Here is a 12,648-nt window from a genome sequence, read left to right as displayed (position 1 = left end):
TTCTGGGATTTACTATGAAGGCTGTTGGAGACTCTATCCCCGAGCAGTTGTTTCTTGATCTACGAGTCTCTGCGGTCCGCAACAGAACCGCGCGTATCAACTTGGTGGAACCATGGGCTTCCGAGTATTGCACTGCTGTCTTAGAGAAGCGATATGGTGATGCGATATTTGCTCGATACAATATAGCTGGACAGGCAGTGGATGGTGTCTATACCGAATGGAATATTACTGTCTACGATATGATTATGTCGGATGCCCAGGAGTACGCACAAGACCATCCGGAGCTCTACGCCGATGCCTTACAGCTTTACGTCAACACAAATTCGACCGATACACGACGCGATATCATTGAAGGGCTAAATACAATCAAAACCGGAAATCTTGCAGCAAGAACAACTTGGGGCATCTCCTGCAGTGCAATCTATCTCGCAAAAGCAACGGAATGTTACAATATGCTTGAGTTTATGGGAGACAGTACTACACTGTACTACGGCTCTGATAGGGATGTGGACTCATATCGTGACTGCAACCTTCGGATAGGCCCCTTGAACAGTCGGCCTGACTCTAGTCAATACCAAATTCATAAGGTCGCCAAGCTAATATACGATGACTGTCGTCGTGCAGATACTTGTTGCTTGAAGGTCTCGGGTTACTCTCCTGAAAACTCTGGTCATCGAAAGATCTGTCTAAGTAGCAAGACTACTGGTTGCTCTTGATGTTCACCTCGAATTCGCAGGGAAGATGTGATGAATTAGGACTAATCCATGTCCCGCACCACACGTCCCAAGCCCTTCAAGGTCCAGGTTGCGTTTTAAAACATTCGTGATCTCAAGAATCATTACCATACTCATGAATTTGATTTCTCTGAGAATATTCTGTTTATAATGTATGTGACAAGTATTGCTCGTGCATCACACAAATTTTATAAGATGTGTCTTTGTTGTTAAGAATGAAATAGGTTAACTAGCGTTCAATATGCTAGCTCAAACATTTTCCCAGTAAAGTCAAGAAGATAACTTGATTAGTATGTCTAAGCAAGACCTCAACCGATGTAGCATTCGTGATTAAGGCTTTTGTGAGGGCGTCAACCCCATACACCGGATACACCCCAGCTACCCTATTCTCTGCTTTCGCTTACGCTTAGCCTTGCTGTTTGTTTTGTTTGTCTTGTTTGCTGAATTGCTGCCTATACCCACTAACTGATAACACCGCCTCCCGCGACCTGGTTCATGTACTTCCTCTCTTCCCCCATTGTTCGAAGTTCTAATTATGATAGCACCAAATGGAATGAGATTCTGATTTTAGAGGCTGTCACAATTCGAGCTATAGAATCTCTATGACAGGCGATTTTTACAAATTTTTACACGATCTTTCAGTCAGCTACTCGAAATTTGCCATGTGATTATTGAATTTGAGATTGCTGGCTTACTGCAACTAGCAGCCTCGGCCATTTGAGAAGCACTAAGCTCTCCAATGATCATCATTCGTGAATAGGATCAAGCGTTCATTGATCCAAGTTAGGAGCCATTTCTGTGATTTGACTGCCACCAGTGGTTTAACCGCGGTTGCGAATGAATGATGGTGACATGTGGAATCTAAGAAGGTTGTTCATAATTACAGACATTTGCTATATTACGAAGATGTTAGATCCCTTATAATACACGGTTTAATTATCTTCGAGCTCCGTGCCAGGATTTGTTTAGTGTTGTTTCATGCCGGGGTTGCTGAAGCAATCAAGAGTGTAGGTGGTGACACCGGTATTCGGAAGAACTGTAGTCAAGGGGAATCGGCTGCGAAATCGAAAGAAACTCGAAGGTTGGTTGAATTGGATACCAAAGTATCGCGGAGAATTGTGGTGTTGTGGCAGCTGTCATTGTGTGCCGAGCGGGAACTAATCCCGGCCCGATGGCGATCCCGGCCGCAGGGGTTACCGAACCCCATCCCACAAACTCGCAGGGAACACCAAATATTTTCGGCCAATATGACTTACGCCCCAAGATCGGAGCAGCAAGGAAACGCCGCAGACGAGGCGCTGATGCAGAGGAGAGCGAACCAATTACCAACTTCGAATTCGCAGTTTGCGGAGAAAATAATGGACGAGTGACAAACCAGGACGTCCGGCAGTTCTTCACCAGCTTTAACGAGACACTTAGGCACCAAACAGAGACAATCGAATCAGTAAGAGCTGAAGTGCAAGCCCTAAAAACGGAACAACAGCTCCTCCGTATTCAAAATAAGGAGCTGCGAGAAGAAATTCAAACCCTCCGGGTCAGACTGGAGGCGCAACCGGCGAACACCCCCCTGAGCAGGTCGTAGGCGGAAGTAGCCGCGGGCCACCCGCTGCCAGACCCCAAGAAGACAATCCCACGCCCCAGAAAGGAACCCAATTGTATCCGAATTAGCACCGCACCGATCCCAGACCAGGATGTCGATAACGAGCGATTCTCGAGAGCCCTACCAATAGAGGCAGCAAACACCCATATCCGCACTGCCCTCCTGAACGCAGAGACTACCAAGGATGTCCAGGTTGCCGGGGTTGGTACCACAAAAACCGGCTATATTATCCGATTCCGGGATACGCAGTCCGTAGAGGCTGCTCGGAACAACACTGAGTGGTTGGAGGAACTAGAAAACAACACCAAAGTAGTTAAACCACAGTTTGGGATCGTGGTCCACCGGGTTCCGACCGAGGATTTCGATCTGGACAGCGAAAAGAAACAAGGAATAAGAAAAATCGCGACCGAAAACGATCTCGAGGACAAGAAGTTCCAGATCGAGGACATTGCATGGCTGAAGAAGAAAGACAGACCACTAGGCAAATCGGCATCCATGGGAATCTGGCTAGATACACCCGAGGCCGCCGAATAGATCATTAACAACGGACTGCTGGTGGGACAGAGGTTCATCGGGAGTGTGGAAGCCTACCGGGTGGAAAAGAAGCGATGCCGGCGATGCCAGCAATTCGGCCATCTAGCGTGGTCATGTAAAGAACAGGTTAAATGCGGGTACTGCTCAGGCCAACACGATCAGCGATACTGCTTCCCCGGTATAAGACCACGATGCTCAGACTGCAATGGAGAACATCCGACAGGCGACCGGGACTGCCAAGCATCCTCGTACCCCCGATCATCTCAATGACAGAAAACCTCCGCATCTTACAGCTGAATATTATGAAATCGAGGGCAGGAATGGAAGCCCTTATCAACGACCACCGAAGTCAGGATCTTGACGTGCTTCTGATTCAGGAACCGCCAAAGACAGCATACCATACCCACGTCAACCACAGCGCATGGCGACTCTATCGACCTACCTACCCCGACGAGACCAGCCGGTTTCGCAGCCTTCTCTATATCAACCGAAGGATCTCTACATCATCACACCGCCAGGTCCACTGCGGCCACCCAGACGTGGTGGCGATCAAAATCTGGATGCCAGAACTCCAGTATCTAGTCTTTTCAATTTATATCCCACCAATCGTGATGTACGGGACACTCGAAAATAGTAGCGCCCGGGAGATCCTAGCAGAAATTCAGCACACCATCGAACAACACAAAAACCAAAACCGCAAGACAAAACTCATTCTGGCAGGAGACCTTAACCGCCACCACCCAGCATGGAGCCACCGCGACACCATCGCATTGCCAAACACGCCGACGAATTGATTAACTTTTTTCAAACCTATGAACTACAATGGTGTTTAGCCTCAGGCGAGGCAACCTTCTGGTCTCTCAGTAAACCAGGCACAGCTTCGGTACTTGATCTTACACTTACTGACGACATAACACGACTAATCAGGTGCCAACTTCACCACGACCACTACGGGTCAGACCACCGAGGCACCTACTCGGAGTGGAGTCTCCAACCCGAACAGGCCAAAGAACCCAAACGGAAGAGAGCCTATAATCGAGCAGACTGGGCCCAAATAGGCGGAAAGATACTGAAGCGCATCGATCAAGCCGAGATCCACTCACACAAAGATCTAGACGGGGCAGTCGAAAATCTGATCCAAGCCACAACTGACGCTTTAGACCAGCATGTGCCAGTGCATGCTCCGTGTCCATACTCAAAGCGCTGGTTCACAGCGGACCTTAAGACACAACAAATCGAAGCCAACCGAACCCGAAGGAAGTGGCAAGTCGGATGTGCCACGTTGGGAGCCAACCACCCAAACACCAAGTACATGTTTAAGACAATGCGCGAGAGAAGAAGACAGTGGACACGAGCAGTGGAAAAAGCAAAGGCAAGCCACTGGAAAGAGTTCCTCGACAGGGCTGGTGAAGGGCAGCTATGGAGAGCAGCCACCTACATGCGTCCCCGAGATGCATATATAAGCATTCCAGCAATCAAGATCGGCACAGAAGAAATAACAGACAACCAGGGAAAGGCAGAGACATTCCTGAAAACCTTCTTTCCCAAGGTGGCCGAGCCTGGAATAAAGGAACGGAGTCCTGCTGACGAACTCCCATGGGAGCCAATCACCGAACAGGAGATATATCGATCGCTCCGAGTTGCCAAGGGAACCACCGCCCCGGGCGCAGATGGAATCCCTACACTGGTGTGGAAGCATCTATGGCAATTCCTGAAAGAAATTATTACTACCATCTTTACAAAATCTGTGGACTTGGGATACTATCCGAACGAATGGAAGCAAGCGCGGATTATAGTCCTGCGGAAGCCCGGCAAATCCGATTACTCGGCGCCCGGGGCATATCGACCGATATCCCTACTCAATACCCTCGGGAAAGTTCCTGAAGCTGTCATAGCCCGACGGCTCTCGTATTGGGCGGAGAAATACAAACTACTTCCAGACACCCAATTCGGTGGAAGACCAGGACGGAATACTGAACAAGCCTTGCTCGTACTTGCCAACGCAGTACATCGAGCATGGATGCAGGGCCGGGTAGTAACGCTCATCGCGTTCGATCTAAAAGGCGCGTTCAATGGAGTCCACCCAACCAGCCTTGATGCTCGCCTGCAGACAAAAGGTATACCAGCTAGAGCTCGGAAGTGGATCCGAAGCTTTATGAAGAACCGCCAAGCCAGCGTAACGTTTGACGACTTTGAGACAGCCAGACTGCCTCTGGAAAATGCAGGCCTAGCGCAGGGATCCCCGCTCTCGCCAATACTATTCGGCTTCTACAATTCTGACTTAGTAGACCAACCGGTTGACCGCGACGGCGGGGCATCGGCTTTTATCGACGACTATTTTCGGTGGCGCACGAGCTCATCCGTAGAGGAGAATATCAAGTTAATCCAAGAGGAGGACATCCCCCGAATTGAGGAGTGGGCACGGAGAACAGGTGCAACATTTGCCGCGGAGAAAACCAAGCTGATCCATCTAACACGACGCAAAGCAGCCCATGGAAAAGGGCAGATCACGATTCATAACCAGGTTATCAAACCAGCGGATACTGCGAAGCTTCTAGGTGTGATCTTTGACAAAGAGCTGCGATGGAAGGAACATGTACAACAAGCCGTTAAGCGAGCTACTAAAGTAAACATTGCGCTAAGCGGTCTACGACACCTCCGACCAGAACAAATGCGGCAACTTTACCAAACCTGCGTGACACCGGCGGTGGACTACGCATCTACAGTCTGGCACAATCCGCTCCGAGATAAGATTCACCTAAGACTGCTGGAATCAGTCCAAAGAGCAGCACTTATCCGAGTACTTTCAGCTTTTCGGACAGTATCCACAGCCGCACTCGAAGTGGAGTCATATATCCTACCTACCATCTTGCGACTCAAGCAACGGGCACAGATAGTAGCTGCCCGCCTCAGCACCCTACCAAACGACCACCCAGCCTACGAAGTGATAAATCGCGCAAAGACACGCAGTGGCTATGTCGGCCACGGAACAAGGTTCCCGCTAGCAGAGACACTACGGACAATGGACCTCAGAAGATTGCAAAGCTTAGAGACCATCGACCCAAGACCCCTAGCTCCATGGCGAGCTCAGCCCTTCACAGAGATAGAGATCGAGCCGGACCGAGAGAAAGCACAAGCCAAGTCTGTAGCAAGACAGGCCGCAGCACCTCACATAACAGTCTTCTCAGATGCATCTGGAAAGGAAAATCAGTTAGGCGCCGCAGCGGTGGCCCTTGACTCTAATAAACACGTTATCGGTTCGCGACAAATCAGCATCGGGTCAATGGAGCACTGGTCAGTCTACGCAGCCGAGCTCATGGCAATCTACTATGCCATCGGACTCGTCTTCCAGCTAGTACAGAGAGACCAAAGGGACACCATGACAAACCAGGAACCAGCAACAATCCTCAGCGATTGTATGTCCGCACTACAAGTAATCAACAACTCATGGAATAAATCAGGCCAATGTATTATCCAGACTATTCACCGCTCGGCTGGTGAAATGAAAGCCAGAGGGATTCCACTGCGACTGCAACGGGTGCCAGGCCACTGCGGGGACCCTGGAAACGAGGCGGCCGACCGGCTGGCCAAGGAAGCAGTGGGCATAGAGAAGAAGCACCCTTTCAAACATCTCCTCTCACGGGAGAAAGGATACATACGCAGAAAGATCTACCAAGAGTGGGAACAAGAATGGAGGACCTCGAAAAACGGAGGGCACCTGCGCCGTATCGACCGAGGCCTGCCATCCAGCAGGACTCGCCGACTGTATAGCTCGCTCCCGCGGAATCGAGCATATCTACTTATGCAACTTCGCACAGGCCATTCGTGGCTGGCAACGCATGCCAAACAACGTGGATTCCGGGAAGATGAGCGGTGCGAGTGTGGGGCCACGGAAACGGTGGTACACGTACTAATTGACTGCCCGCGGCTCAGCGCTATACGTCCAACGCTGCGGCGGAAGATTGGAGGAGCGTTCAACAACATACCAGAGATGCTTGGAGGAGCAGGTCAAGGTAGGAAAGGTAGGCTACAAGATGTCCCGCCAGTCAGCAACGTCCTTGAGGCGGTTCTGGACTTCGCGGAGGCATCGCAGAGATTTCGAAGTCGCGCGCCACGAGGGCGGCAAAACACAACCCCAGGCACTGGCCCACACAGGCCTTGACGAGGCTCCAAATTCGTCAGGAAAGTAATAGTTCACATTCAAGTTGTATATAGAGAGTATAGATAGTGGATCCCTGCATATCGCCTAAAGCGAGGGGCCAGCGTATGAAACATCATCATCATCATCATCTCTGTAGCGATAGTGGGAACAAGAATGGAATACCACAAAAGTGGGAGGTATCTGCGAAAGATCGAGCGAGGCTGCAAACCAGCAGGTCTTGGTAGATAAGGTAGGCTACAAGATGTCCCGCCAGACTGCAGCGTCCTCGGGTTGGTGTTGGATTTCGAAGTCGCGCGCCACGAGGGCAGCAAAGTAAAAATCCAGTATCCAGTCACTGACTAACACAGGCCTTGACGAGGCTCTAACTCTGTCAGGAAAGTAATAGTTCATGTTAGATAGGTATATAAAAAGAAGAGATAGTGAATCCATGCATATCGTCCAAAGCGACGGGCCAGCGTATGAAATATCATCATCATCATCACTATATGACCCTTCGGACACATTCTTTCTCAGTCCTTCGACATTATAGTAACTGAGATGGAGTTTCGATATTCAAGACCCCCTCCTGCTTGGCGGTATAAGGCTAGGGAAGACCAGGGTTTGTCCAAAGTCGGTGACATGTGAACGTTGGCGTATTATGGCATTCCGTAGTTCCGTTCATAGAATTATATGTTTGAACGAAGATCCGGCATGATGAATCATTCCTCGAGAGTTGATCTTTATCTGCATACCATGTATCAAAGTTTTGAGTTATTGAGATATCGAGTTGCTCTTTTTCATGAAGAACACGCGAGAGCCTGAAACTGCGAGATACAAAAGCATTCGATATATTCCGTCCATAGGTAGAATTGGCAAAGTTTGTGAAAGCTGTATTACCCTGGCAATCGGGTTCAGTCCAAGCCTGCAGCTCTAGGGAGCCTGAGAGATAATTCTTCATGGCAACAAACATAAGCATAGGAACAGCATCGAGATATACCAAAACAGTTATAATCAACAATTTATAGCACACTCACAAGCGAATCGTTTACTTCGCTGACATCGGCTTTAACCATAACCATAGCACTGAGAGTGATGGTTGCGATGGTTAGAAACTGCATATCCAACAAGTAGGGGATTCCACAAAGATACACGAGTGAGTATTTTGCGCAAAAGTCAGACCTGAATGCTCCTTATAAGCACAGCAAAGAACGAATTACATCTCGTTCACTAGCTTCAATTTCCAAATGAGCTGCGAGCCGAAAAGAGAACGGCAACCCCGACCTGAGTTTACATAGTGACAGGCTCTATCCACCGAAGATTCTCTAGCCTGATAGACTTTAAGATGGAAATCACTGCTAGCACCGAGAAATTGCCTTGCAGACATCAACCGCATGGAATTACAACAAAACGAATGCATAGTAAATGACCTATAGATGCTCTAGATATTGCTTATACAGTACATAGTAGCTAAAGATCATTACAGAAAGTTTCCTTGATACACAATTCAAGATTTTTAGTGGTTTCAAAAAATATGAGCTAACATGAAATTATCTTCGCCGAAGTCTTTTCAAATAGGGGGTTCAAGAAGGGGGTTCAAGAAAGCCAAGACTAAGAAAAGTCGAAGACTGTTTTGTAACTTATCAGGACCAAACCAACAAGCTTTATCTCAAGTATGAACTCGGTGAAACTCTGCTATCATCTCTCGATCATGCTCCTGCTTTACTTTAAGGAGCTTTCCAAACCTGTAAATAATGAATAAACCCAGAGAAACCGAAACAGTGAGGGCGGTTACTATCGTTGCCATAAGAGCCATGATAGACCAGCTACCTCCCTGGGCCGTAAAAACATTGATTAATGTCGCAATCAAACCAGACGCGGCATTTAAAAGAGTGGGTCTAGTTCTGATGTAAGTCACAAGGCTTCGCAGCTTGAATGATCTCACAGTACTGTACATAAAGAGTCGATTAAGAAGCCAGATATAATTGTTTCTTCTCTCCCACGCAAGCCATGTCATGACAAAAGCTCCCGAGACAAGGAAAAATACGGCGATAGCGAGCAAGGGGGGATTCTGGATCGTACTGAGAATTTTTTGACCTGTGGCGGTTGCCTTCAAGCTATCTTCCAGGATTCGAGAGTCTTGAAGAGAAGTAAAAGTTCCTGGTAAAACGAGGTACCCTGCTAGAAGCATCCAGTTGGCACCATCGGCAAGAATACTATAGAACCATGGAATAGAATCAAGTTCAAGAAGCATTTCCATATACCGTGTCTCGATGGTATGTGCAGTGTCATTTTGTCGCAAGGAATATCTGTTGCTTGAGGTTGTTGGTGTTTGTGAAAGTTCCATTCTTGTCTGAGGAATATCTGTTGACGGCGAAAATGAGAAGGGACCATTGGAGTCTTTTATATGACAGCCCTGGTGATCTGTGAGAGAAAAGTATGCGAGGCTGCCAATAATCACTTAATCACAAGGTAAATTAGGGAAAGACTCTTAGATGAGTACACTAACCAAATTGAGGACATGAAGTGTATGGACGCTCTGATTCAAATATGACTCCAGTAATCCATTGTATTCAAATACTCCTTTATTGTAGATTTTTGATTTCATACTTCTCGTATTCTATAAAACCAGTATCAGTTGTACATATAGCGGTATTTACGTGTTATTGGTTGCTGGAACTTGTACCTATCTACTTTAGTCAATATTTTCCAGCCTCCATTTAATTCACTTATAACAGATCTACCTAGATTCCAACTCCTGCTTTCGTTCCAAAGCAACCTTATATAAGATATGGATAGGACGAAGGCACCACGAAACTGCTGACACCTGCAAAAATGGATGCTTCATTGCATGGTTAGACAAATTAAACTGGGTTATCAGAACAAATACTCACCTGAAGAAGCTCATCTGCAGTTACTGTGGCTGGAGCTCCAGCAAAGTCTTCCGCAAGAAGACCAATTGTACCATGGACGCTGGTGGTCTCCTCATCCTCGAGTAGGCATCGAGCTAAAAGACACACAGCCTGAACATCTCGTGCTTTCTCCAGTGAGCTCTGCTTCTGAAATAGCCGTTTGCCTATCCCAGCTACAATATTCAGTCTTTGTTGGGAGAGAGTCGGATTAAGAATTCTTACTGATTTTGACTTCACCCATATTTGTGACAAGGATTTTTGATGGTGACAAGCCACCATAGTGTATGTCTAACTCTTTATGTATATAGCGTAGTCCAAGAAGAACCTGCACTATGTTAATGGCCGATGATCATTCAGGGAACAGGTAGCTGGACTTACTGCTCTGCATATCACGGCGACCTCTACCTCACTCAAACGAAAGACAGGTGACAGATGAAGAATCTCGGCCAAGGTCAAACCCCACTGGTCATATATGAAGTAAGCACTTCCTTTCAGAAAGAATACCTCCCGAATTTTCAATAAGCTTGGGTGTGAAGACTGCCTCAAGCGCTGTACAGGAATTTCCTTCTCTTCCAACTTGCACTGGCTGACAAACCCCACAGGAATGCCTTCGTGAAACTCAATCGCATCAATCTCATTCCAAGACGGGTTCAAACCGACAAATATTCGGCTTATTTGATCATAGGGAGAGCCGTAATGAACAAATCCGTTTTCTGTCTGCGACTGAACAAATGGAAAGGCTAAATGAGGATGAGGAATACGCCGATTGACGGGCAATTCAATGGGGCTTTGTAAGTTTGTAACGGGTGCCATTTGGATAGTAAAATCAATCCAGTTTTGGGGTTGAATACTGTATTGAAATATCAATTCATTGTGTAAAGAAATCTTCCTTGGAAAAATCTTGTCTCAAGTCGAATATCCGTGGTCGTTATGTATCACACCTTGCTCCAAAGTCCAAGTATTAGACTTACTCATCGCTATTGCGTGTTCCCAAACTTTCCGCTATTCTCGTTATTTGCGAGCCGAAAAGGGTGCGGCAAGTGGGGCGTATCACTTTTCCGCAATCAGCACACATCCGATCGCACGGGTACTGCGCACGGGTTGCGGCTCGAAAAATACGGGGTGGCAACGTAAAAAGACACGGTACGCAGGAAATTCGACTTCTGGCCCATAACCCAGACACTGGGCTCGATGAGATCATAAAAACTTATAGATTGTTAAATTCCATGTCCAGATCAACAAGAATCTCGGAGTTTCGAATCTTTTACTTCTCTATTATCTTGAAATTCCCACCTCGAATCGACTGAAGATGACCACAACGAAAAAGAAGTCGTATCGTGAAACGGTTTTACCTGAGGATCTAAGGAATATTACTGGCCACCATAGTACAAGTCGAAAACTTGATACAAGGGAGCATACAAAATACCTCAAAGGGCATCTTGGTAGCTCTCATCGCTTTGGTATCCCGATCCACCCCCATAGGAGATGCGATTCTACGGATGTGAAAGAAGAAACAGATACAAAAATCAAGTACCACAAGTCATATTATGTTGACCAAGCGGGTTCCGGTGTTATAGCACTGAGAGATGTTGGCGAATTTCCGACATTCTTGGTAAAGCAGCGTCGGATACCAGAGGCATGGACATTTCGCAAAGCCTGTCATGACAATCTGGTATCATTGCTGGACTTCTACACCGAATCAAACTCAATCTTTCTAGCCTATGAGTACATACATTTAGCAATCTCCCTCGACTGTCTGGCAGGTATTGTTGACATGAGCGAAGCAGATATTGCCACAGTCTGCAGAGAAATTCTGAATGGCCTTGTCTATATTCATTCTGAGCTCAGGATATCTCATGGCTCAATTGACTGTAGCAATATCTTGCTTAATGAAAAGGGGGAGGTGAAACTAGGTAAGGATTCATCCTTCCTCGAAATCAGACAACTAATTAATCATTAGCAAACATCGGAGATAGTATGATCCATGAAAATGCACTAAGTGACTGGAAAGAGGATATAGCGGCTATTGGCTTTATTGTGATTTGCATGAACAATAGTACATCATTGATATCAGGAGCTGCTCTTGAGGACACTACACTTTCTGGGTCAGCTCTCAAATTTGTTGGAAACATGAAAGAAAAAACTGCGAAGGAACTTTTGGATGTAAGACAAAAGCATGTTTTACACTCTGGTGTAATAAAGACGAGCTGACACTGGGCCTACACAGGATGAATTTCTATGTCTAGCAAACCCAGGCGGTTCATGGAGCCTAAAACGACATTATTTCGATGTACTCCCGTTAAGTATCAGGTTTGGAAAGCGAGCTCGGGAAAGGTCATGAGTCACTTGTGGTTTTGAGCCACAAAGCCATTAATAGGTTTAAGATAAACATTTTAAAGCATCTGTGCTTGAGCTTCTGTTAATCTGGTTGTTATAAAGATTATGATTGATATAGTTGTCTTAGCTGTCACTTTTGTGCATCATGAAGACTTTAGAGAAGTGATCAATTAAGCAGAAGGGAGTAACTGTGGAGTAGGGATCGACTTCAGAGTAAGGCCGAGTTGTAGAGAAGAAATTACTTAAATAGTAGAAACCGACTACAAAGTAGGGATCAACTACAGACTAGGGACTGACTACAGAAGAGGAACAAACTGTAGAGTAGGAACCAGCTGCAGAGTAGAGACCAACTGTAGAGTAGAAACTGACTATAGGGTAGGGATCAACTGTAGA

The 12,648-nt window shown here is 46.8% G+C and overlaps 4 protein-coding genes across 4 annotated transcripts; 2 read left to right on the top strand and 2 right to left on the bottom strand.

Annotated features, from left to right (window-relative positions):
• Window positions 1–32: 32 nt before the first annotated feature.
• Window positions 33–389, top strand: BO86DRAFT_299243 (uncharacterized protein; the record flags this gene model as incomplete). Its single annotated transcript, XM_025667434.1, has 1 exon — window positions 33–389. A coding segment is annotated over one exon (357 nt), but the record flags the coding sequence as incomplete, so codon positions are not given.
• An 8,286-nt stretch (window positions 390–8,675) lies between these two features.
• Window positions 8,676–9,353, bottom strand: BO86DRAFT_432700 (uncharacterized protein; the record flags this gene model as incomplete). Its single annotated transcript, XM_025675811.1, has 2 exons — window positions 8,676–8,904; window positions 8,962–9,353. The coding sequence occupies 2 exons, from the start codon at window positions 9,351–9,353 to the stop codon at window positions 8,676–8,678; spliced, it is 621 nt and encodes a 206-aa protein (XP_025526789.1).
• A 309-nt stretch (window positions 9,354–9,662) lies between these two features.
• On the bottom strand, window positions 9,663–10,791 carry BO86DRAFT_456947 (uncharacterized protein; the record flags this gene model as incomplete). Its single annotated transcript, XM_025677194.1, has 4 exons — window positions 10,297–10,791; window positions 10,141–10,243; window positions 9,901–10,091; window positions 9,663–9,692 (listed from the first exon to the last, which is right to left on the bottom strand). The coding sequence occupies exons 1-4, from the start codon at window positions 10,729–10,731 to the stop codon at window positions 9,663–9,665; spliced, it is 759 nt and encodes a 252-aa protein (XP_025526788.1). The 5' UTR covers window positions 10,732–10,791.
• Window positions 10,792–11,446: 655 nt separating this feature from the next.
• Window positions 11,447–12,247, top strand: BO86DRAFT_293934 (uncharacterized protein; the record flags this gene model as incomplete). Its single annotated transcript, XM_025667397.1, has 3 exons — window positions 11,447–11,831; window positions 11,879–12,081; window positions 12,146–12,247. Coding segments are annotated over 3 exons (690 nt in total), but the record flags the coding sequence as incomplete, so codon positions are not given.
• Between the last annotated feature and the right edge of the window lie 401 nt (window positions 12,248–12,648).

This window comes from Aspergillus japonicus, assembly GCF_003184785.1.
Source record: "Aspergillus japonicus CBS 114.51 unplaced genomic scaffold BO86scaffold_31, whole genome shotgun sequence".
In the NCBI taxonomy this organism is placed as follows: domain Eukaryota; kingdom Fungi; phylum Ascomycota; class Eurotiomycetes; order Eurotiales; family Aspergillaceae; genus Aspergillus; species Aspergillus japonicus.
Note: the sequence above shows the minus strand (reverse complement) of the source record. Positions and strands in the feature narration are given on the sequence as shown.